Consider the following 27097-nt stretch of genomic DNA (forward strand, 5'->3'; position numbering starts at 1 on the left):
CCGTTCCTGGGTTGTGTGGTGGCGAACCACCGCTCCCCCACTGAGGAGACTGGCGTCGGTTGTCATTACCAGCCAATGATCTGGGGGAAAAGGTTTCCCCTGGGCCAGAGAGGAACTGGCTATCCACCATCCGAGCGACTGCCTGACTTGAGAGGACCGTCGGCACCGCCGATCGAGCGTGAAAGGATTCTTGTTCCAGGCTGACAAGAGGGCGTGCTGCAGGGGGCGAAGGTGGAACTGGGCGACAGGTATCGCTTCCATTGCTGCCACCATTTTCCCTAGAATCCTCATCCCGGATCGGATGGTATGAGGGACTGGTTGGCGAAGTGTCCGGACTCCCTGCCGGAGAGCTAGCGCCTTTTCCTGAGGGAGAATTACCAACCCTCGGCAGGTGTCGATCATTCCTAGGAAGGAAATCCTCTGAGCTGGCACAAGGGATGACTTCTTTGCATTGCCAACCAACCTAAGCAGGCAAGAGTATCTAGCGTGATGTTGAGCTTTTCCTCGCATGCCCGTATTGACGGGCCCTTGACCAAGAGGTCGTCCATATAAGGCAAGACGACTATGCCTCGAGAATGCAGTGTGGCCCTGACAACTGCCATAACCTTTGCCAACACTCTGGGAACCGTGGCTAGCCCAAAGGGTAGCGCTACAAAATGTTGATCGCCGATGAAGCGTAGAAACCTCTGATGAGGAGGAAAAATGGGAATATGCAGATATGCGTCCTGGATGCCTATTGAGGCCAGGTATTCTCACTGCTCCATGGCCAATATGACTGAACGGAGAGACTCCATCCGGAAATGTCTGATGCTGATGAATTTGTTCAGAAGCTTCAGGTCCAAAAAACAGGCCTGACAGACCCATCCCTTTTTGGGAACCGCAAAACAAAAGTTGGAATAGAACCCCTGAGCTCTTTCGTGTTCCGGCCCTGGAACAATGACTCCATTGTGCTGGAGCGATTTGATGGCTCCCAATAGAGCCCTGCCTGGGTATCCACTCTGGGAAGCCGGGGAAGAAAAAACCGTCTTGGAGGATATCTGACAAATCCTATCTTGTAACCTGAGGTCACCAATCCCCATGCGTCGTGAGCGACATTGACCCAGACGTGGTGAAAACTAGAGTAGGCGGCCGCCCACCTCGCCGGTGTCGTCTGGTAAAGGTCTCGAGTTATTTGGGCGACGATCTTTGGGATCTGGATCCCCTCGATCTGGGCTGCTGAGTATGCATTCTCCCCAATGGGTTGGCTCTATATGAGACCTGCCGCTCCCTATCCTGGTTGGGGCGGCCTGAGGCGGAATTGGCTGCTGTAGTCCACCCGGGGTTGCGCAAGGCCCGAAATGTGCCTGAAAACGGGTGACGAAACAGCGTTTTGACCCTTTGTTGAGGGAAAAGATCAGCTCTTTCCTCCTGTGGAGTCGGAGATAAGTTGATCCAACTTTTCCCCAAATAGGTGGCCGCACTGATAAGGCAGGGAAGTCAAGGACTTCTTAGAAGTAGAATCGGCTTGCCATGTCCTTCATCATAGGGCTCTTCTGATAGAAATTGCATTAGGGGCAGCAAGTGCCGAGCAACTGCCTGCATCCAAAGAGGCATTGATTACATAGTCTCCGGCCATCTCCATCTGACCTGCGACCTCTGAAATCTCTGCAGGTAGATCCCGCTCCTGCGCGACCTTGTTTAATGTTTCTGACCATGATATCATAGCCTTGGCTACCCAAGTTGCTGTGAAGGAGGGAGCGAGCGCTGACCCTGACGCTTCATATACTGAGCGAGCTAAGCTCTCTATAAGGCGATCCGTGGAATCCTTAATTGAGGAAACACTAGGGACAGATAGCAGGGTCTTAGTGGCTTAGTAGCTAGGCGCAAAACCGGAGGATCCACCATAGGGGATTCCATCCATTTTTTACAGAGGTTCGGAGCAAACGGATACCTTGTTTCGAGCGACGCTGCTGCTCGCTATCAACCACTGGTGACGGGGAGCGAGAAGCAGAACCAACGGATGCCAAGGCACCGGATGGACTGGGCGACACCGTGTGGATTCATTTCCCTCAGGTCTGCCTGGAGTGAGAGCGGCCCCTGCAGGCCGGAGGCTCTTGTGAGGTGGAGGTCCCCTCTAAGGCCGGCGAGCCACTGTCCCTGCCCACACCCGAGGCCTGAAGGGACTCAATTGCATGAACTGAGACAGTGATAGGGCCCACTCTGGGGGGCTTGGCACATTGGTCGCGGTCGCAGTAGAGGACAGACACTGAGGTTCTGTTAGGCGTCGGGTTCCGGGCGCTGCACAATGGGAATCCCGAGCCTAGTCCTCTGCGGTCCGCCCACACCAGCATTGTGGGTTCGGTCGCAGGGGAGGGCTCCTGGGCGCATTTGGAGTCACAGGTTTCACATAATTTTTTACTCTGCGCTCGTGGAAAACTGGCTCCACAGGAACTCCATGCGGCATAAAGGAACGTGTACGATTTCCCTTTTCCGGTCATATTGCTGCCAGGCTCAATAACCCCCTCTGTTTTCTATAAGAGGGTTGAGGGAAGGGAGGCGGAGGAAACAAACTCCCTTTTATCGCACATAGCGCGGCTCCAGGGTCGGGGTCGCAATTACCCTGATCTTGTGCCCCCACGTGCTCCTGCCGCTACCTCTGTGCTGCGCTCTCCTGCGCTCCTTTCTCCCTTGAGTAGGCCGAGACGTCCTCTCCCGGTCACGGCCTACCCTGTAATGAGACCAGGGGCTCAATTTGTTCACGTCCGCCCTAGCCACAGGGGGTGGCGCCGGAAATGACATCACGCCGGGGGCGGGACTTCCACCCCCGGCCTAGTCATGGCTGAAGCCGCTGGCTAAATTTATACCCCTGCCCGCCCGCTGGCGGCCACACAACCATGGTGATCCCGCCGGCCCTTCTCTGAGCCGCTCCATGGCCCGGCATCCGCGCTGGCGGCCCCCGCCTGGGGGGGTAGGAGGGAGAAAAGGAAATGCTGTGGACCAGGTGAGCACAACCTTCCGCCTGGAGCCTTCTCAATGGAGCTCCCGGAACGCTGCCGCAGGGCCCTCCCTAGTCCTCCATACCTGCGATAACCTCCACTACAGATCCAGCGCACCAGGTAGAGGGGATGGGGTAATCTTCTGGACGGTGCAGGCACCCTAGCTCTGTCCCCCCTGTAGGGGTGAGGAGAGGAACCGTCCGCCGCCATGCAGCACCGCCGTCTAGCGTTGGTGGAGCAGTGGGGGCCGCACAGACTAGTTTTGTGCCTCTGTGCAAGCCCATGGTTTCAATACCTAGGGGTGGACAGGGCTAAGTCCGGTATTATGTCCCACGTCGTGGGAAAGGATACGTGGAGGGATACTCGCACGTGCTCGCCCGTTGATGGTTTGGGGAAATCGGATCCTTTCAATAGGATGCATTGCCCCCGTCTTATCTTCATAAAATAAAAAAGAAAAATAGAAGTCTGGGGAAAAAGACCCAGATATGTCCCACGGTGCAGGAAAGGATACGCGGAGACGATACTCATCGCATGCTTGCCCGTTGAGTTCCCCCCACAATAGGGGCAAGGGTGTATACGACGGAGGAGCTATCCTCTTTTTTTCACTTAGTGTCAGCCTCCTAGCGGCAGAAGCATATACCCACAGTATCTCTGTCCCCCAATGAGGCGAAGGAGAAATCTACATTCCATCAATACTTAGCAACTTAAGAATTTATTGTCATCATTGGCCCAAATCTCCTCGATATCCTGCCCTGTCTTAGTTTTGCAAAAGTGGCCTTTATGGAAAGTGAATTTGAAGAAGCTGCACCATCTACACTAGCAAAGATGATGGCCACCTTGGCACACAAAGGAAACACATTTTCTCCAGCTGTGCTGAATGTCTGTGAATAAAATCACTTTGCAAAACAGAAGCCGCGGAGACACCATCACATGTTTCTCAACGCAAGCAATGACCAGCCAGGTCTTTCCCCGGGAAGGAACAACCACGGGAAGGGCAGTCTCCAATGAAGGAAACCACCTATGCCAAAACATGGTATCCACAGACAGCTGTTTCGGCGTATTGCCCCTCATCAGTGTGGAGTAGGAAACTGGCTGGTAGGAGCAATGCCTAGTAAAAGACTGTGAAAAATGAGGATGAATGAACTCATGGAGATCAACATCCGACACTGCGGAGACACCATCACGTGTTTCTCAACGCTGTGATTCTAGAGCACTGCCCCCATCTAGAATCACAGCGCTGAGAAACACGTGATGGTGTCTCCGCAGTGTCGGATGTTGATCTCCATGAGTTCATTCATCCTCATTTTTCACAGTCTTTTACTAGGCATTGCTCCTACCAGCCAGTTTCCTACTCCACACTGATGAGGGGCAATACCCCGAAACAGCTGTCTGTGGATGGATACCATGTTTTGGCATAGGTGGTTTCCTTCATTGGAGACTGCCCTTCCCGTGGTTGTTCCTTCCCGGGGAAAGACCTGGCTGGTCATTGCTTGCGTTGAGAAACATGTGACGGTGTCTCCGCGGCTTCTGTTTTGCATGTTTTGCATATTTCCCATAAGGGATGGGGGCAGTGCTCTAGAATCACAGCGTTGAGAAACACGTGATGGTGTCTCCGCAGTGTCGGATGTTGATCTCCATGAGTTCATTCATCCTCATTTTTCAGTCGTTTACTAGGCATTGCTCCTACCAGCCAGTTTCCTACTCCACACTGATGAGGGGCAATACCCCGAAACAGCTGTCTGTGGATGGATACCATGTTTTGGCATAGGTGGTTTCCTTCATTGGAGACTGCCCTTCCCGTGGTTGTTCCTTCCCGGGGAAAGACCTGGCTGGTCATTGCTTGCGTTGAGAAACATGTGATGGTGTCTCCGCGGCTTCTGTTTTGCATATTTCCCATAAGGGATGGGGGCAGTGCTCTAGAATCACAGCGTTGAGAAACACGTGATGGTGTCTCCGCAGTGTCGGATGTTGATCTCCATGAGTTCATTCATCCTCATTTTTCACAATAAAATCACTTTGGCAGAAGACTTCATACAGTATGAGCTTATGCTAAAAATACATAACACTGCCCTTCATCTTGCTAAATAGACCTACTTCACCAGACTCATTACATTACTAGCTGACAATCCAAAATGACTGGCATTTTTCACTTTCTACTTACTGTATTTTTCAGACTATAAGACGCACTTGGTTTTAGAGGAGGAAATAAGGGGAAAAAAATTGAAGCAAAAAATGTGGTCAATTCTGTACTCAAAGAGAACCTGTCACCTCGTTTTGCCGATATAAGATGCGGCCATTGCCTTTCGGGGCTTATCTACAGCATTCTGTAATGCTGTAGATAAGCCCCCGGTCTGACCTGAAAGATAAGAAAAACAAGTTTTATTATACTAACCCGGGGGCGGTCCGATGGGTGTCGCAGATCCCAGGTCCGGCACCTTCCATCTTCATGCGATGTCTTCATCCTGCTTGCTTTATGCCACGCTCCTGCGCAGGCGTACTGATCTGCCCTGTTGAGGGCAGAGCAGATTCCTGCAGTGTGCAGGCCCTTGGCCTCTCTGACCTTTCCCGGAGCTTGCTCACTGCGGCACTTTGCTCTACCCTCAACAGGGCAGATCAGTACGCCTGTGCAGGAGCGTGGCACGAAGTAAGCAGGATAATGACATTGCATGAAGATGGGAGGCGCAGGACCCGGGACCTGCGACACCCATCGGACCGGGCCGCACCCAAGTGAGTATAATAAAACTTGTTTTCCTTCTCTTTCATGTTTTACCAGGGGCTTATCTAGAGCATTACAAAATGCTGTAGATAAGCCCCCAAAAGGCAATGGGCGCATTTTATAGCAGCCAAAACAGGTGATAGGTTCCCTTTAATATCCCCTAACCTGGTATATATGGCCCCCTCATCCCTATCCTGATACGCATTGCCTCCCTCATACTATCCTGGTGTGCATGGCCCTCATCCCCATCCTGGTATGCATGGCTCCTCATCCCTAGCCTGGTAGGAATGGTCCCCATCCTCTATCCTGGTGTGATTGCCCCCCCCATCAGAAAACAAAAAAAATTACACTTACCTTTCCGGCGCTCCCGCAGCGTCCTGTTCCGTTGTTGTCAGCTGCTTTATGCTTGTAAACAGCGCATGGCAGGGACGTAATGCGCTGCTTGCAAGCCGAAGGGCAGCTGCCGGAATACTCAATGCTCTGTACGCTGGGACTGTGTGCGCGCAAAGCAGTGATTATTCATTGTTCTCTAGCAAGCACAGTGTCAGAGCTGGAGACTTCCTGCAGAACCGGCCACATGTGCCGATACTTAAGAAAAATGAATATTCATGGAATGGGGTGAATATTCATTTCTCTTAAGAATCGGCACATGTGACCACATGAGACAGCAGGAAGGTTCCGTCTGACACTGTGCTCGCTAGAGAGCAATGAATACTCACTACTTTGCACGCACACAGCCACGGTGTGCAGAGCATTGAGTATTCTGGCAGCTACCCTTCGGCTTGCAAACAGCGTATGACGTTTCTGTCATGCGCTGCTTACAAGCATTAAGCAGCTGCTGGCATAAGAGCAGGACGCTGCAATGGAACGCCGGGAAGGTAAGTGTAATGGGATGGGGGTCTATCATACCAGGATGCCATTAAAGAGAAATGAATATTCATTGCCCTCAACGCCCATGGACGTGAAATGCAGTGAATATTCATTTCTCTATAGCAAAGGGCACAGGAGTTAGCCGCAACCGCCGGCTCCTGTCTATGTAACCCACTGCTTCGCCGAGACCACTCCCCACCACAGCCAGAGCAGGTACATCGGACTAGAAGATGCTTCCCCCCCATTTTCCTCCACATTTTTGGAGGAAAAAATGTGCATCTTTGTCCGAAAAATATGATAATCTTATAGTGCAGGCTCTTAACACCAACCTTAGCCATGACAATCCATTTGTTTCAAAGAAGAAAACTGACCATATCTGAAAGAAAATTAATGTCTTAAACCTCTCATATCATGGATCCTCTTCCCTGCCACATTTCGCTAGATACATATGCTGCCTTTGAATCAAAGGAGAACTTACCAGGTTCCGCTCTTGTTTTTCACTACTACATGCTCTAGGACCCGATTCCATGTCATCGCCTCCAATCCTTCTCCCCGACTGCCACTACTCGCCTAACTAAAATATTTAATTTCTTTCCTCTGGTATTTTTCTATAACAAAAATAACGGAGGAAGTAAGATGGTCTTAGAACCCCATCTAAACCCTCACTAGAAGATCATAAAATGTAACTTTTATTTCTATTAATTATAATAAAGAATATGCAAAAGGTATAAAACGTTTTGTCCCTAATCTGTCTCAGAAGTCTGCAGTTATTCTACGCAGTATTCCTGCTAGTTTATGTTTAGAAAGCGTATAGCACCTGTGATGCTAATACATATTGGCAGAATAGGACAACAAATATTAGCACCAGCATCCCCTCCAACATGTTTCAACACACTAGCGGCATCATCAGGGGATGGGATATAGGCATAAAATTGAAAACTGCCTAAATAACATCTCCAGGGTCGACTTTTTTTTTTTTTAACCCATGAAACTGCCAAAAATCTTACTGTCATTCTAACTCATTCTCACCTTGACTACTGCAACTCTCTATTAATTTGTCTCACTCTTACCAAACTCTCCCCTCTCAAATTTAACACGAACGCAGCAACAAGGCTCATATTTTCTATCCAGCTGCTACACCGATGACTCCACCCTATGCCAGTCATTGCACTGGTTGTCTATCTATACAATAAAAACAAACCCATGCGTTCCACCATTGCTAGGAACAGGAAGTTACTTCACAATGGTGACGTCATGACCGGATGCACCGATATTTCCTTTGTACTTGTCAATTTTTTTAAATGAATATATGACCTGGCAAATACTCCACACACCTATTTCTTATCATAGTGGGGACAGGCTGAATTTGACCATGTGACCATTGTTTGAGAACTACAGCCTCCGGTGTATGGGCAATTTAAATATTCTCGCATCCCTCCATCTAAACACGCCCCAGGAAGAAGACAGGCGAAACCGGCTCCTTCGGTTCTTAATAGGTACCGTAAATACTGACCATATGAACAGTGATTTATTGAACTCATATACGCTGACACTTTGGTTTTTCTGGGTGTATCTCCTATCATACTTTATGTACATAGTGTTAAGTATTTACCATCTTTCTAGCTACATGTTAAGACACGCATGGTCATATATCACAATATGGTATATTAACCCTATGTTCTGCAATTTATTGCTAGTATGTGCTGTGTAGAAGAAGAAGAGACAAGCCATGTGAACAGGGATCACCTACAATGCAATATTATTTTATTTGGTACAACACAAAAAGCTGAAATACACATAAAAACATTTAAAAAGTCATAAAATGACATGGGTGTGGTACAAATGGCCCACAATAGAGCCACAGCCCTCAAACACGAGACATGACAAAGAATTAATACAGGTTTAAATATGCATGCAAAAAAGGTATAAACTTAAAGGATCAGCACACCAGGGAAAAATATATGATACAATGTCAAATATATAGATTGTAATAAAATAGACAATTTCCACTGCAGTTGCTTCTGTGATACTTTGGTCACTTCGTTTTTGAGGGTGCACACTTGCAACATCCCGTATATAGTGATATGGGAATGCTTTGTTTATAGGCTATAATACACCATCTACAGATGCTTTACATCTTTGGATAACCTCTCTGCATGACTGCCTATTCCCAGTGGAAATTATCTTTTTCATTACAATATAGAAATTTAACATTGTATCACCACATATTATTGTTTTCCCTGGTGTGCTGACCATTAAGGTTTATACCTTTTTTGCATGCATATTTAAATCTGTATTAATTCTTTATGTCCTGTCACATGTTTGAGGGCTGCGGCTCTATTGTGGGCCATTCATACGACACCCATGTCATTTTATTACTTTTTAAATGTTTTTTTTTTGTATGTTTCAGCTTTTTTGTTGTACCAAATAAAATAATATTGTATTGTAAGTGATCCCTGTTCACATGGCTTGTCTCTTCTTCTCTTCTTTCTTGACATGCCTCAGGTGTATCTCTCCTATTTTTTGGTGCCTTCCTTTTGATTTCTGTTATAGTATGCGCTGTGTGCTCATAACACTGCATTGTTCCACGGAGATTGTAAATTGATATCTATATATTTATTGACTGCTTGGGTGATGTATAGATATCTTTTTTTACTATATGCACTGCAGTCGGCACAGCGATTGTGATCTTGTGGAAAATTAATACCTAAATTTATAGTTGACCTACAGCACTTAGCCATGCGATATTTTTAATTTCTCTCATATTTACCTCCGATGGAAATTTAACACTTGTTACTACAAGTTTATCCTCCATGGAAACATACAGTTTGTTTTCAATTTTGTATAACATACTGATGCAATTTATCACTTGTATTCTCAAATTATATAAATTATATGTTGCTGCGTCCCTTTTTGACACAAGACATCTTATTTTAATTTGTTCTATTTGATCAATTAAGAATGGTTTTATGATATATTTTTGATATACACTCCTTGACTTTGGGTTCTTATCCAGGGTTTGTTTCTGTGGTACGAAGTGTAACCTTCTATTGAAAGGTTTATTGGACTAAAATGTATGCTCTGTAATTTAGTTATGCTGAAAAACAAAAACAAATAGAACACTTACCTCTTACTGATTTGAGTTGGTTGCTGCAAATTTTGGTCTAGTTCAAAGACTTCATTGTCCAGCAGTCTCCTAACCGTCACATCTGCAAGCTGCTCCATTATTCTAAACACCTCATTGATGTCAAGGAACATGGAGAACTCCCGCTCCTTTCCACGTGTATAGACCATAATGATGTCAACCATAAGAACATTTGATGCCCTTTCAAGTTTCTGAACCTCTACCCAAGGGATCACAAGTTTTACTAAACAAGAAAAGAAAATATAACGTAAAAAGTTTCACCATCAAACAAATCCCAATACAATCTACCCAATAGATTCAACTTTATATTAATGGTGCAATGTCTGTCTAATATACTTCAAATAAGAAGATTCTTTTTTTTTTTTTTTTACAGGTATGATCGGTATAATCTGTAAAGTGATATTACAATTTCTTTGCAAAATAAAAACAACTATTAAACACAAAGATGTTGCATAAAAATAATAGAAGTATAAATACATTTCTATATACGCACACATATTATAGATTTATTCTGTGCACATACCCGGGTGCTCAGTTCTTCATAAAGAAAATCAAGCTTTGAAACCACATGAAAAATGACTAAGCCATAGTGAAATGCACCTCATCAGTTAATGTTCTCTTTACAGAAATTGAAGACAAGTGTGTCTAGTGGGCCTTGTACATCTTGAGTTTACACTTAAGACATAAAAGGTTTCTAAGAAATAACCAAAAACAGGTTCTGCTACTTTCAGATCAGGAGAATTTTGGAGGCCACTCACACAAGGATAATTAAACATACTCCTGAGAACTTCTTAGAAACTTGCATGAAAGGGCACTATTGTTCAGAACGCGTAACATAAAGCAACGAGACAAATCCCGTCTGTGCAAGGAAAATTACAGAGGAAGGGGTGCACACAGTAATATGGGGATAGCCAGACCACCACACTTTGGGTTATTTAATCGATGTGCGGAACCGTGTCTAATAAACAAAGAAGGGGACACATCGGTGTCTGTGGCCTCTAAACAGCGGGACTGCGGTTTTACAAAAATTAATTTGCTTTTACATTGCCATTTTCTGAGAGCTGTAACTTTTTTTTTTTTGGACGAACGAGCCACATAAGGTCTTGTTTTTTGGAGGACAATTTGGTGTTTTCATTTATACCATTTCTTTTTACATGTCTTTTATTATCGCTTTTTGTTTAAAACTTTAGTAATTTAATTCACCAACGCTGAAAATCAAGATTTAAAACCCCAAGTAAATTAACCTGGAAGTGCATTGGGGCTTATCAATGCACTGTGAGTGCTCCCTAGCCATTTCCAAGCAAATTAGCATGGTGCGTCAAAGCTTGATTTCTCACCACTGGTACATTAATATTTCTACAAAATTGGATTCTTGCTGTACCAGCACCACTAGATTCAGAAGTTTTTTTACCCTTACAGGTTACTGTGAACTTTCCAGTAGGCTGTATTCCACTTCCATGAATGATATAATCACATCATGTGATGCTATTCACACTCCATTAAAAGCAGATAGTGTAAGGGTACCATTACACCTAGCGACTCACCAGCGATCCCGACCAGCGATATGACGTGCTCAGGATCGCTGGTGAATCGCTGGGTGGTCGCTAGTGAGCTGCCACTCAGGCAGATCTCACCAGCGACATCGCTGGGGACGGGGATCGCTACTTACCTGTCAGACGCGGCGATCCTGCGTCCTCCCGCCCGGCTCCACGCATCGCTCGTCGTCACAGCAGGAAGCTGACGACGAGAAATGGTCCAGCAGCTTCTCGCGCGATCAGCGATAATCAGCGGGGGAGCCGGTCGGAGGTAAGTATCACATGCAGCGATATCGCTAGTAATATCACTGCAACGTCACAAAATCGATGACTTTACAGCGATATTGCTAGCGATATCGCAGTGTGTAACGGGGGCTTAAAACTTGCAACAAATTTAGCACTCCTCCAATTTCGTCTTTCTTTTTTGTTTCCAAGATGGAACATAATAGAATTCACACTGCAGGTGTTAACTCAGCCTCACAATAGTTTCATATGTTCATGATACACAGACCCTGCTCTGATCACAAAATCCAGCTTTATCACTGGGTCTCCTGACCTGAGCTAACTCCTACTATGAAGCAGCTGCTCAGGTCAGGAAACGCAATTTATGGGCCAGGTATCTCGAACCAACCACAGTTTGTGTTTTAGAGACATGAAACCGGCCTAAGAAACACTTGTTAAAGGGAAATAGGACAAGATCTGTAAAATCCAAAATCTCTCACTGTCCGTGCAAGACTGGTTAGGGATACCAAGCAAGCATCAACATATCTCCTTCAAGGATCAGCAGGAGAATTTAGTTGCTCAAGATGCCACGGATCAGCATACCCTTAAAGTCTCATATGCTTTGGGGTGTGTGGCAGCTAAAATATTTTGTGTATAAAAGGAAAGAATTAATGTTAGCCAAAATAAATTTTAGAAGCATCGAAATTCTTGTAAGAAAACTTAAGCTGCAGCTTTAAAAAGAAAATAAAATAAAAAGAAAGTTAGCATCATTTAACATACTAGTCAATGCGGGCCACTTTTTGGATTTTTATGCTACCATTTCATACTCTAATGTATATCATAACTTGAGATTTAAAAGCAAACCGTGAACAGAGCTCCAGTGACTTACATTCTTTTCCCAGAAAGAAGGAATAGAAGCAAAGGTGATTGATGCTCAGGTACAGCCAACCCTGGCGTGGCACTCTACCCTTCCAGCAGCAGCAGGAGTAAAATGTGACCAGCTTTTCAGCCTCTGGGAAGTTGAACCTGCTCTCAAATTTTACCAATCCCTCACGGAATTTTTCAGGATCTTCCTCTTGCTCGGCCAACCTGCTGCTGGTCTCTTCCGCAATAAGACCCTGCGGTAAATGTAGAAGGGAGAACATGGTCATGAGCCCTTTAATAGTGATATAATAATAGCAGTGAATAGTACTGAATAATTATTCAAACTAAAAGTATAATGTATTTAGATCACTTTATAGTCTGTGGGGTGCACCAATTGTGGAGGTGAAGAGGATGCAGCACTGATCAAGCACCATATCCTTTTTCAAGTTTTCCCTGCAGAGAAATGCTCCTACCCATGAAATGTGCAAGGAAATGCCATACAGATTCATTATAGCAAATGGGGCTTTACTGCAAACTATCCCCGAGTAGCCATGTAACCAAAAAAAATTGCTATATTCTTAATAGAGAGGGGAATAAGCAGTTGCCAGACTCTGCATTCTCTCCTATCACATCATCAGATCGTTGGCCGAGCCTACTGACATCGATAGGCTTTGTCAATGTTCATCTGGTACATTGTGTTGGGCCACTGCTTTCCGAGCATGGTTTGTGCCTGGTATTGCAGACCTCCTCCAATCACTTCAGTGGGCCTTGGTTGCTACACAAAACCTATAGTCATGGGTGACGCTGTTTCTGATAGAATGCAGCCATGTTTTTCAAATTTTTGACCAGACCTTTAAAAAGGGAGTTAGCAACTTATTATTTATTTTAAGAGCACCATTGATTCCATCAATAACATGCATAATACAAATATACATTGGAGTGAAGAAACTAATAATGAGAGACTGGTACAGAGGGGAGAGGTCCCTGCCCTTGCGGGCTTATGTTCTACATGATAATGGAAAAGAAGACAGTAGGTTGGGGGGGGGGGGGGTTAAGGTAATTCGGGTTGAATTGAGGTGTGTCATTGCAGGCTGTAAGCTTTTTTAAAGAGATGGGTTTTCAGGTTCTGTCTGAAAGTTCCGAGTGGCGGAATTGGATGTGTTGTGGCACATAATGCCAGAGGATGGGGGATATTTGGGAGAAGCCTTGAAGGTGATTGGGTTAGAAATGTATGAGTGTGGAGGAAAGAAGGTGGTCTTGGGAGGACTGGGGGTTGTGTGTTGGAAGAGAACAGGGATTAGTTGTGAGGTATAAGAAGGAGACAACTTATGGATGGCTTTGTAGGTCAGCGTTTGCAGCTTGAACTGGATGCATTGGGGAATGGGGAGCCAATGAAGGGATTTGCAGAGGGGAGAAGTGGAGGCATAGCGTGGAGAGATGGATATTTTAACAGATTGAGGGTTGATCTAGATTCTGGAGGCAAGAAGAGCTTGGATGTATGGTTTGAAGGACAGGGCAGAGTCTAGGGTGTGGTGTCATTAACTGTGATAGACAAATCGGGTATGGGGGTTAGGTGAGATGGAGGAAAGATGAGGAGTTCAGTTTTGTCCACATTGAGTTTTATGAAGTGACAGGAGAAGGAGGATATGGCTGATAGACACTCTGGAATTCTATACAGCAGAGAGGTGACGTCAGGCCCAGAAAGGTAGATCCAAGTCTCATCAGTGTATAGATGGTAGTGGAAGCCATGGGACTTTATAAGGTAAAAGGTACAGATTAAGAGTAGGGGTCCCAGAACAGAGTTTTGAGGGTCGCAAACAGAAGGCGGGATGAGGATGTAGTGTGGGAGTGGGAGACACTAAATGTGCATTTAGCAAGTTATCGCCTATAGTTGGAATCCCAAAGATTCCCAAAACTGGGCCATAAAGTCCCTCACTTGAATAAAGCAATTCCTTTGCATGTTTTGTATTTGACTATATGCGGCAGTCATACATAACAATAAATGGAGCAATGTGGCACAAGAGTTGCCATCACTTCATGCAAATAGGACACTTCATAGGCCACATTTGCTGATCGGCGAATGTCATATCTGGGGACTCCTAATGATCAGCAAATTATCATTAATGTTGTAGATAGATGGAATAACTACTATGAAGAACACCATCAGTTTAAAAAACTAAATAGCACCTTCAGTAAGCTTTTCAGTCCTGTGTTAAAAAAAAAAGAACCAATAGTGCACAAGTAAAGTATTAGGGAATGGGAGAATAACATAAGTTTCTTATGCATTTAAACTAGAACGATTTTTAGCAACAAAAAATTTGCCACATATTAAAGGGAATCTTTCACTTCCATTAGACTACTTTATAAAGGGCAGCAGAAGACAATCATATTGATAAAAGCATTGTATCTCTGACATAAGCCTGTATTGTCGTTTTTGTTAAATTTAAATTGTATAAGTTGAAGCAATCAAAAACCATAAAGTGTATCTGTTAAAACGCCCCTTTTTAAAGGAAATCTGTCAGCAGGATTTTGCTGCCTCATCAGAGAGCAGCATAATATAGGAAAGGAGACCCTGATTCCAAAGATTTAGCACTTCGTTTACTGAGTACAGAAGTTCTGACAAGCAGAGATTTTAGATTTAGATGTAGCAGAGCTAAAGAAAGCTAACCTCACCCACACCACAGCTTTCGGTGTACATTATCTATTGAAAGTGAGCTGCTTATCAGAGGAGGGGGGAGAGTTGGATGACTTGGCATGAGGCAGGTAGTCTGAGCAGTGATAAAGTCCTAGTGCTAAAACCTTCATTATAAGGCTATGTGCACACGGTGCGGATTATGCTGCAGATTCGCAGCGGTTTTGGCCCTGCGGGTCTGCAGCAGTTTCTGCTGCATTGTACAGTACCATTGTTTTCAATGGTAAACGCAGTGCACATGCTGCGGATTTTTCCGCGCAGATTTGCTGCGGGTTACAATCCGCAGCATGTCAATTCTTTGTGCGGAATCCGCTGCGGTTTCACACCTTATCCATTATGAGGTGTGAAACCGCAGGGCAAAAACCACAGGCTAATCCGCAGGTCTTTTGACCTGCGGATTTACCTGCGGATTTTACAAAATCCACAGGGAGAAATCCGCAGCACCTAAAAACTACGTGGGCACATAGCCTAAGTAAACAACAGCACATGGCCCAACTGGTGACACATCGCTGAATTCAGTGTTTTAACCCCTCCCTCATGCGGTCCTTAGATGACATAGTAAAAACCTGCTGATAGATTCCCTTTAAAGATTGGCATAAGCTCATGCATCCCATTTATTCACGAGAAATGGGGTCCCCCACTCTCCAGACACTACATGACAGTTTCCTCCGAAAGCATAATAATGGAAAAGGATGTTAATCAGAGGAATAAGGTGGGGAGAACAAGTCGCTCATGAACAACAATGGTTCTTGAGCTTATGGATATCACACGTGAGCATTATAATTAAAAAAAAAAGGTCAAATTTTAACAATTACTGCACAATGGCACATATAACAGCCAAAATGTTGAAATCAAAATATACCTTATGATGCCCTCAGAGAAGGTAGCATAAAGGAGAGTTCAGACTCCCTTTAAACATAAATAGCTGACATATCACCCAATACGGAGCAGAAATTGTCCGAAATGTGTGTGGCTACCTATATTTCGGTACAAAAGACAATGCATCCAAGCCTTTGCATGAAAACCTTATGGACATGCAAAGTAAATTAAATTGAAATATTCAGTAGCCCTTACCTTAACCTTTCCCTTTACAAAGTTAGCTATGTCATCTTTGTTATCAAACACGGAAAGAGTGTGGAGCAAGTTCTGTTCTATCCATTCCCAGTGCTGGAGAATCTCTTCTATGGTGGCTCCTGGTAAAGACAGAATGGAAGCTGTATTCCTACAGTCTATGTAAGGTCTAAATAATACAGTCTATGTAAGGTCTAAATAATAAAAAGTCAATCAGTAAAATCACTTGGAAAATCCGTTATCCCCAGCCTCTCTAAAGCAAAATAAAGTCTACAGCTGATTCACGGTTATCATGGAGATTCATTGTAAAAAGAGGTCTACAAAAAAAAATAAAAAAAAAAATCAAAAACCGACTTAAAGGGAATCTGTCACCCCTTTTTTGAGATATCATATAATGATATCATTCAATTGTGTGTCACATAAGGATTCTCTTAGTACTTTTGCTTCTCCCTGACCCCGCACCTTTCATGCATAAATCGCTTTTTTATATCGGTTCAGATGTATGTAAATTGCCACTGTTCGGTCCGATGGGCGGGGCTTATTCACCTGCTCCCCCCCCTCCCTGTTTTGCTCTACACAAGAAGAAATGCGTAGAGCAAGACAGGGGGGGGGGGGAGCATGTAAATAAGCCCCGCCCAGCGGACCGGACAGCGGCAGTTTACATACATCTGAACCAATATATAAAAGGTATTTATGCATGAAAGGTGCGTTGTCAGGGGGAAGCAAAAGTACTAAGAGAATCCTTATGTGACACACAATTGAATGATATCATTATATGATATCTCAAAAAAGGGGTGACAGATTCCCTTTAACAGAATAAAGTTGAAATGAACAGCTGCAGGCTGCCATGGCTGCATAATATACAAACCAAAGAGTAGGCAGCAGAGCCGTCTAAATTTCACATTTTCACTGTTGGCATACATTTTAGTGCTGCTGTATTCTTTGGTTTGTATATTATGCAGTCACAGCAGTTTGCACCTGTTCACACTTGCTTCATTCTGTTAGGATGTGTTCATCAGTTTTTTGCACTATACTATTGAAGGTGGTGACACTTTCGAATTTGGCTGAGCACTCTTAGGGTATGTGCACACGCTGCAGATTCTGCTGCGGCTTCGCAGCGGATTTGGCCCTGCAGTTTCTGCTGCGTTGTACAGTACCATTATATTCTATGAAAAACAAAAAACGCAGTGCACATGCTGCGGATTTTTCAATGCGGATTTGCTGCGGGTTCAAATCCGCAGCATGTCAATTCTTTGTGCGGAATCCGCAGCGGTTTCACACCTTCTACATTGTAGAGGTGTCAAACCGCAGGCTAATCCACAGATAAACTGCAGGTCTTTTGACCGACGGATTTTACCAAATCCGCGCGGAAAAATCTGCAGACCAATCCACAGCGTGTGCACTTAGCCTATAAGGGCTGGATCCTACCTACTCTTTATATTTGTTGGCTATTAGCCCAAGAGGCGCATGTTTGACAAATATTAGATCTAGGGTCTCATCAGGAAAAGATTGCCTTGTTATGGTTGGCCAATTTGTGCAGCAAGTACCTTCACTTTATAAGTGTCATCCATACAGCAGTAATGTAGTTTAAATGTCACATATTCAATGTTTGCATATATCTTAGTGCATACAGTGTGCAGCCGTATTCTATGGTTTGCAAAAAAGTCTAAACAAAAGTAAAAGCTTTAATAGGAAAAGTGGTTGTGTGCCTGTCATTTGTTTCCAAAAAGACAGCCAGCAGCCGAAGGATAAGGAGTTCAGAAACAGGAAAATCTTGAAAAGGTAACACAACAATGTGACAATGTTTACTATTTAAACAAATAAAAAAAGGGAAACAAAAAACCTTATAAGCTAGAATCATTTCCACTCCTACTCTAAAGAAATAAAAGTATCACTAATATTAAAAAAAAAAAAAAAAAAAAAAAAAAAAAAAGGGGAAGAAGTCTACTCCCCGAATACACAAGAAAAAAAAAGTAGTAGACCTCAGACCATTCTGCAGCTCCTATGAACGTTGGGTGTCACCATAGAAACAAAACACAAAATAAAAAAACCCTGCAGTAGCAATGGAAGAATAGCTACGCAAGACCCTGGATCGGCAACCGCATCAGTACTTCATGACAGCGAGCAGCGAGACAGGAGCCGCGCAAATCTTTTTACCCATCGCTACTTACCTGACTGCATACACGGCCCCTCTTTGGATTATATGCACGTAATCACTGCGGTTAATGAAAATAAGAGCGAAGCATGCAGTGAGGTAAGAGGCAGCTCACAGGCCTCCTGTCCAGCGTTCACGGAATACAGACCTGGCCGCTGGACCACTGTCCTGTTAATTGATTCTCCCAGCTCTACCCTGCAGTCATCCTTCCTTCCGCCCACTTATCTGCAATATACATTTGAAATGTGCAAATAAGGGCTCATGCAGACAAAGGTCCAAGTGTGACCCGATAAAACATTGGATCACACTCAGACCAATGTTAGTCTATGGGGCCATATTTTTCTATGAACCGAGATGGTCCAAAATCGCAGCACGCCCAAGTTTGTTTGCACTCGGCCATGCAATTCAATGAGTGCGTGGAAATCATTGAGTGCAGTCCAATTTCAGCACACTCACACAATGGAGAAGATGGAGAAATTTTGTTCTCCATCTTCTCCTCAGTGTGCCCCCATTCTCTCATCTGAGAATTTGGATTGTACTATGAGGACACTCTGACCAGAATTTGATCAGTGTAATTTGCATAATCAGCCAAATTCTCTCAGATGAGAGACTATTGTCATCTGCACAAGCCCCAAGGAAAACAACATGGAACGGAGTAGGACTGAGAGAATCAGACTACCCAGGACAGGACATGTTTGTACTCTGTAGCCATGGAGATATCTAGGTCTTAGAGAGCTGCAGGCATTAAAATGGTAATCTTGCTATACAATAGTCTACTTGTGTATCTTTTCATTTTTAATATTTTTATTGAACAATCCTGTAAGTACAAGGCTATGGTAGGAAGTCAAATTCCTTAAACTATCCTCCTGGGTGCTACAGAGTCCAGTGCTTTCTAACCTTACACTGTACCTCTAGATATAAACGACAAATTACGGTATATGCTTTAGCGCTTTCTCTTAGGGTATGTTTCCACGTGGCGTAATACCGCAGGATTTGCTGCGGATTGGACGCTGCGTACAGCCGCAGCGTTCCGATGTTACAGCATAGTGGAGGGGATTTTATGAAATCCCTTCTCCACTATGCGTTCAAACACGCAGGTGACACAACCACGAAACCGCACATGCGGCGAGTCTTTATAGACCGCAGCATGTCTATTTATCTTGCGGAGACGCTCCGTCTCTGCAAGATAAATAGCCCAGTCTATGGATACGATGCAGTGGTTCCACATGTGTTAAATGAACACGTGCATTATCACCGAGCGTAAAAAAGGGGACAGCGCTTTGGGTGGAGCGGGCTTTCCGCTGCGTCCAAAGCGCTGCTCCAACGCAGCGTGGAAACATACCCTTATAGTTACTGATAAACAGCAGGACATATGCCCAGGTTGCATAGCCAAGCAGGAGGCTTCTGATATGAGGTCTGCAGAAGAGACTTCCTTGTTCATACAGATTCCTGGGAGACGGAAACATCTCCAAGACATGCCATTATAAGATCATGCTCTCTGTTTCAGCCTGTACCAGATAGATGATGTCAGTATCAGCAATAAGGGAGTTGCTCAGAGGTAGATGACAAAACATAACAACAAAACAGAAGACAGAAAGAAAATCTCTAATTTCACAATATAAAATGTGTACATTATTAAACAGACCTATCAAACAGGATAGGCTGGTGTATTTATTTTAAAAATACATATCAGAATAGCTGTACAACCGCTTAACTTAATCACTGCCCACCTAGCCTGCCTGACTGCTTCTCAGCGTCCCTCTTGCTGCTGGAATCTCACACTGCTGAGAACAAGCTGCAACTGTCCGTCAGGCTGCGTGGGCAGAGAATATATAAGTCCGGAGTCGTGAGCCATTTCATTCTACAGCTGGGCTCATAAAATCGTCATATAAATATCAGGAATATACAAGCATTCTGACGTGGATTATCATATACAAATATACCACCAGTCTCATCAGGTCTAAGAATGTATAAATACTGTATGTACAGTTTGTATTGTGAAATCTGGTGACAGATCTGCTTTTAGGACTTTATTTATAGAACAGTATCAACTGCCCGTTCATCAGTCGCTGGCCTCAGTGGTGAGGCGACTGTATGGAAGTGACGTCATGAATCACGCTCCTAGCAGAGACCCCTTAGAGTGGCTTTGGTTTGGACAGTAACAGTTCATTATTTTAGAACAATTCCTTTCTTTGCCTTGTATGTACTGAACGTCAATATTTTTCTTTTTAAAGGTTTGCGTTAGTCAATGGTGTCATTAGCGGTGTAACACTGCACACAACACTGTTACTTTCGGTTACCGTAACATCCACTGTCATGCAGTTACACGACATGCTTTGGATGTAGACTCACCAATTGCTAGGGCCCAGTATACCTCTGACTCACCACAAGCGATGCTTGAGTAAACCTGTGACCCAGGGACTTGTAGTAGTATCCGAAATGGGGACACTCGGGCGTTGGAATCCAGTACAGCATCCAGAGCACCCACCAGGCGACCTATTGGAAGAAACAGTAATGACTACTTGTGTAGGTTAGTAAACTCTTACAACATTATTAAACTTGTATCTTTCATTTCACACCTAACAGGAACTGGTCTTAACAAAATACTCCAACAGAACATATTGGTTACATGATCACACTGGGCGTGTACAGAAGTCTCAGAACCAGACTGTATGGGTATGTGCCCACGTTGCAGTTTCTGCTGCGGTGTACAGTACCATTTTAACCAATGGAATATAAAAAACGCTGTGCACATGCTGTGGAAAATTCCGCGCAGATTTGCTGCGGTTTATTTTCTGCAGCATGTCAATTCTTTGTGCGGAATCCGCAGCGTTTTCACATGCTCCATTATCGAAATCCGCAGATGTAAGGGTATGTGCACACTAGGGTGACCGAATCTCATATGGGGGGGAAAAAATGTCAGAATCTTGTTCGTCTGGACCCCACAAAACGATTCCCCTTTCCAGATATTGAGAGAGCCAAAATTTGAGCTCAAACGACTTTAACCCGTGCCGCTCGTCGCTCAAAGTTTGAAAAAATCCAAATTGAGGTATTTTAAGATTTAGGTATTTTGCATAGTCTCTTAGACTATAAAGAATGTGACAACAACATTGCAGAAATAGCCCTGACCAAATTTTCGAACCATTTGTGGTATTTGAATGCAGAGTTGGTGGGATTATCGTTTTTTGATCCCACCATTACAGACAATGAAAAGTTGTTAATGGCTAATAAATTGCTCAGTAGCACAGATGAACCATCAGAGCACGCTAACCTACATGAGTTGATAATTTTACATAGTTATCTAATCTATTCTAGAGCTTCTGTTAAAGTAGTTTTTGAAACGTCAGAATATAATGCTCGGCATTTGCTTACAACTTGCAGGACATATTGCTTTTGTTCTTCATCTTTTGTCAGAAGGTCGTTAAAGTCGGTTACTTCCTACCTCTTTTAATTTTTCTTTCCTAACTTTTGGATTTTCAACCCTAGCGTGCTCTGATGGTTCATCTGTGCTACTGAGCAATTTATTAGCCATTAACAACTTTTCATTGTCTGTAATGGTGGGATCAAAAAACGATAATCCCACCAACTCTGCATTCAAATACCACAAATGGTTCGAAAATTTGGTCAGGGCTATTTCTGCAATGTTGTTGTCACATTCTTTATAGTCAAACAGACTATGCAAAATACCTAAATCTTAAAATACCTCAATTTGGATTTTTTCAAACTTTGAGCGACGAGCGGCACGGGTTAACGTCGTTTGATCGAGCTCAAATTTTGGCTATCTCAATATCTGGAAAGGGGAATCGTTTTGTGGGGTCCAGACGGGCAAAATTCCGACATCGATTTTTTGCGGTCACCCTAGTGCACACGCTACGGATTCTGCTGCGGATCCGCAGCGTTTTTGGCCCTGCGGATCGGCAGCAGTCCCGCAGACATAGTACAGTACCATGTTAGCCAATGGGATTTCAAAACCACAGTGCCTACGCTGCGGATTTTTCCGTGCGGTTTTAAATCCGCAGCATGTCAATTCTGCGGATTCCGCAGCGGTTTTACACCTGCTCCATTGTCCGGGTGTCAAACCGCAGGCAAATCCGCAGGTAAACCACAGGTCACTTTACCTGCAAAGCCGCACTGAAAAATCCGCAGGTGAATCCGCAGCATGTGTACATGCCCTAAAACCGCAGGCGAAATCCGCACAAAATCTGCAGAAATTCTGCACTAAATCCGCAGGTAAAACGCAGGTCATTTTACCTGCGAATTTAGCAAAATCCGGGTGGAAAAATCCGCAGGGTAATCCGCAACGTGTGCACATACCTTATCTCCGATGTAACCCAAGGCCTGGATCTCATGTAACATCTTAAGTGGTTGTGAATTTTAATAGGCATGTCAGGAGAATATTAGTTATATTCGCTTTATCTACTGTACATAGCACAATATTTATAGCAGCGTTCGGATACATTTTCAGCTACAAACTGCCAAGTGTAAAAGTGGCCATAGACCTTAGACGCTATTCTTCATGACCCCCATATAGATGGAAGCTTGGTCCAATAAAGAGAGGACACCTCTAGTGTCAGTGTGTCTCGTCACAACAAGAGCATCGGGCATGTAGAAATTAATCATGTCTGATCCTTCTTTAGGCTATGTGCCCACGTAGCGTTTTAAAATGGACACTAACACCGGACTCCTTCCCAGAAAACGCGCGTTTTTTTCACGATTTTTGCGCGGTTATTATTGCGTTTTTCCCGCGATTTTCACGTGCGGAATTCAAGCACTTTCCAAGCAATTTGAAGCATCGCTTGGAAAGTGATTGACAGGTTGGTCACACTCGTTGAACACAGCATCAGTAGTAAAAGATCTAATATTAAAAATAATAAAAATAAATAAAATTTAAAAAAATCGGGTTATATTCACCTTCTGGCGTCCCGCGCAGCCTTCCCGGGCCTCAGCGATGCTCCCGTTCCCAGGAATGCTTTGCGAGACCTTTGAAGACTTGAGGTCTCGCGTTACTGTAGCGGTCTCGCGAGGAATAGGGACCGCTACAGTATCGCAGGACTGCGACGTCATCAAAGGACTCGCAAAGCATTACTGGAAACATGAGCATCGCTGAGGCCCGGGAAGGCTGCGCGGGACGCCGGAAGGTGAATATAACACCATTTTTTATTCTTTTTTTACAGGGATATGGTACCCAGGGCCTGGAGGAAAGTCTCCTCTCCTCCAGACTGTGGGTACCATCTGCACATGAGCCGCTCACTTTGCTTACTTTGGATCTCCTGCATTCCTATGGGTGTGGAATCGCGGCGATTCCGCAAAAAGAATGAGCATGCTGCGTTTTTTTCCGCGATGCGATTTCGCAGCGGAAAAAAACGCAGCATTAGCACAGCATGTGCGGAATGCCATAGGAATGCATGGGGTGCGTTCAGTATGACGTTTTTAAGCGTTTTCGCGCCGAAAATCGCGGCAAAAACGCTTAAAAAACGCAACGTGGGACAACAGCCTTACACTGGGAACACAACCTCGCATTGATTTAAGGTTTGTTAGAAGTGGTGAAGTACCCTGTCGCCCCAATACTGTCACATGGGACCTATACTAGTGGCCCCCATACACATTAGACTAATGTAGGAATCCACTGATATCGGTCGACAGTCTAACTGTATATGTGAGCCTCCCCGAATCACCCCTGACCTTGAGACCTGACGAACGTTCGGCCGACATCTGTGTAGTGTGTATAGGGGCCCTTATTGTTATGGATGATTTACATAGAATATACACATTAGTTTATGTTCCTGCAATGTATGCCTGGAGAGATCCACATCAACAGATGTTTTATATGTAGATCTTTATGCCTCTACAAATATGCATGCTGTGAAATGCTTAACATCACAACTCATGGGGTAAATTGCATTTTGATCGCCATTTAAGAAGCTTCCAAGTCATTTGTAAACTATGCTACAACACCCAGCTATTTTCAGCATGCAATGCGTCCTGCAATGAGCTTTCCTTCTATTTACTGTGTAATATAATCAGCCTGGCGCCTGCCTGCCACATGGCTGACTGGTGAGGTATGCTTCTATGTAAGAGAAGGCAGCCAATTGTGCATCATGTCTCTGGCCTGGTGACACAGGCAACATCTTCCGATAATTGGATTAATAGCTCTGATATATTGCGTATCTGTACAGCCAACAGAAGCATCACATCACAGCCGCATCAGAAGGAAATCATCTCTTGAATGGTGAGAACTAAGCATAAGGGGCTACAAGCTTACAGCAGCCCACCAAGCGCAGGGCCTTCATTGCTGGGAAGGTGAGATGGCCAATGTGACCAGGGCTGTGGAGTCGGAGTCGTGGAGTCGGAGTTAGTTTTGGTTGGAGTCGGAGTCGGTAGAAATGTACCGACTCCAGCTTTAAAAAAAATGTATTAATATTTCATAATTGAACTTTCATATGAATTTTATAAATGTTACTCAAATATATATGTTCTATCAAACTATGAACAACAGTGATAAGCAGTTCTGCTGGAGATAGAGACATTTCTTACTTCTTGTGTGTCACTGTTCTCCACTGCCCTTATCTAATCTTATACTTGGTTAACCTCATGCTGCCCCAACCCCCCTACTTACAATGTATGAAACTGAAAGTGAAAATGTGTTGCAAATTCTTAGTAGTAAAGCTCCTCCTCTAGACTAGATCATACTAGGTGTGCGTCTTCCAAGCATCTCACAGCTGCCTGCTACTCAGAAGAGGAAGACTGTAAGAAGTATTATCCTTTCAACAAACTTTGCATCAGTTAACTGTGAGTACATGAGGAATAATAACAGTATTACTGACCACTATATCAGTTGTACGACCTGGCAATAATTTTGTACAATTGTTTTTAGGAAAAACAATTGTCATTTGGATTGTGAATGCAGAATTAAAAACCTGAGAATGTCAAAAGAAGCATCACATTAAATCAGCTGTATTTGAACATTTCACCATCACTCAAGATAGAAAATATTATGTCTGTCAGTGTATGACAAATGATCCAGACGAAAACAAATGCTGTGAAGCCAAGATGAGTGCATATTCAGGCAAAGATAAAAATGCTCCTACCAGAGCTTCTAATCTAAAGAGACATTTACAGCGCTTTCATCCAGAAGTACTGAAAGCAGTGGATGAGAAAGACTGCATTCAAACCAATGAACCAGTGCCCAGCTCTTCCAGCCAAACAAAGGAGCAGAGAACTTTGCAGCCATCAGTTGCAAGATATTTTGTCAGTGACAAAGTTACTGTGACAATGACAGTAGATACATTTAAAAAACAGATCATAGAGCTTGTTGTTAAGGATAGTGTGCCTATTTCATTATTTTCACGACCAGCTTTTGTGTGTCTGAATGGGGAAATGGCCCGCAAGCTTGGTGTTTCTCTGGAGAGAGAGAGTATTAGAAAATTAGTAATCGAAGAAGCTTTTAAACAAAAGGAAGAACTTAAAAAAACTCTCAAGGGACGCTTTCTGTTTCTTAAAATGGATGCCTGCACACGTCACAGAGTGAACTATTTTGCCATCAATGTCCGATTTGTTTGTGACAAAAATGAAATAGTTACCAAGACATTGGCAGTAAAAGACACCAAAGCTCATCACACCAGTGAGTTTCTCCAGGTCTTGGTGGAAAAGGTTCTGCAAGACTATGAACTTAAAAAAGAGCAAGTTCTTTCTGTCGTAACTGACAATGCTTCAAATATGATAAGTACTATTAAGCTAATGAATGAGAGTAATGATGGTGACCAGCAGCTAGAAGAACATTCTGGGTCCACAGAAATGTTTGAAATAGAGGAACACAGTATTGTAACTGAGGAGCAAACTGAAGTTGCTTCAGATGAACAGCAACATGATAGTTTAGATGATCTTGTTGAAACTGTGTCAATATGTTCTTTCATTCATCACATGCGCTGTGTTGTGCATACGCTACAGCTGGCTATAAGAGACAGTCTGCAAGAAGGACATGCTGCTGCACTGATTGGCAAGGTGAGAAAATTGGCTACTGTTGCCAGAAGCCCTAAAGTTGACTCAATTTTGAAGAGACGTGCTGGAAAAGGGGCAATTATTGATCAAGCCACACGATGGGGCAGTACTTACTTAATGATTCAGCGCTTGGTTGAACTGAAAACCTTTCTTGTAGACATGGCTAACCCTCAACTGACGCTAAATGAAAGTCAGTGGAATCAGGTGACTGAGCTGGAAAAATTGCTAGAGCACCCATTTACAGTGACTAAAAAATTACAAGCAGAGGACTTAACTCCAGGTATTTTCTTACAGGAGTGGAAGAACCTGATGTTTCGCCTGTCCCAAAGAGGAGGGTTAATTGCAAGTGGCATTGCTACATCAATGAAACGGAGAGAGGAGCTACTATTACAAAATAACATTCTTTTGGCAGCTGTTTATGTAGACCCAATGCATCGGATTCTTCTAGATGATCAACAGCTAAGTAAAGTAAAAGAAGCTCTGTTTGAAATAGCAGTAAGGATGAAAGGGTTGCAGAACAGTCAGGAGGAACAAGAAGAATTTGGTCGTCCTGCCACATCTTCACCCTCATCATCAACTGATGAAGAATTTAATTTCGAAAAATATTTGGATCACATGGACCGTGCAAAGCGTTCCCGCATAGAAGAAGAGTCATCCCCATCAAGGAACACAGCCAGTACATTTCAGCAGAATTTTTCATGTGCACTAAAAGAAATTGAGAAATTTGACCGTTCATCAAAAATAACAGTGCAACAACGATTCCTCTGTATCCTGACATTGTCAGAGATGTTGCCCGAGTGGTTACTGCTTTGCCACCAACACAAGTTAGTGTAGAGAGGTTGTTCTCTGCTCTC

At 43.9% G+C, this 27097-nt stretch overlaps 1 protein-coding gene across 5 annotated transcripts in view; it reads right to left on the reverse strand.

Annotated features, from left to right (window-relative positions):
* Window positions 1–27097, reverse strand: part of TBC1D8 (TBC1 domain family member 8) — a 159053-nt gene that overhangs the window by 89289 nt on the left and 42667 nt on the right. For 2 of the 5 annotated variants that reach the window (XM_073564225.1, XM_073564222.1), the window contains 4 exons: window positions 20631–20741; window positions 16094–16212; window positions 12353–12581; window positions 9689–9929 (listed from right to left, as the gene is read on the reverse strand). In XM_073564225.1, the coding sequence (XP_073420326.1) occupies window positions 9689–9929; window positions 12353–12581; window positions 16094–16212; window positions 20631–20741 (700 nt within the window). Of the gene's footprint in view, window positions 1–9688; window positions 9930–12352; window positions 12582–16093; window positions 16213–20597; window positions 20742–27097 lie in introns of all 5 variants that reach the window. The other 3 variants (XM_073564224.1, XM_073564221.1, XM_073564223.1) reach the window with 2 other exon arrangements.

The sequence above is a fragment of the Dendrobates tinctorius genome, unplaced genomic scaffold (genome assembly GCF_039654945.1).
Source record: "Dendrobates tinctorius isolate UK_male_01 unplaced genomic scaffold, ASM3965494v1 ptg000437l, whole genome shotgun sequence".
Taxonomy (NCBI): Eukaryota; Metazoa; Chordata; class Amphibia; order Anura; family Dendrobatidae; genus Dendrobates; species Dendrobates tinctorius.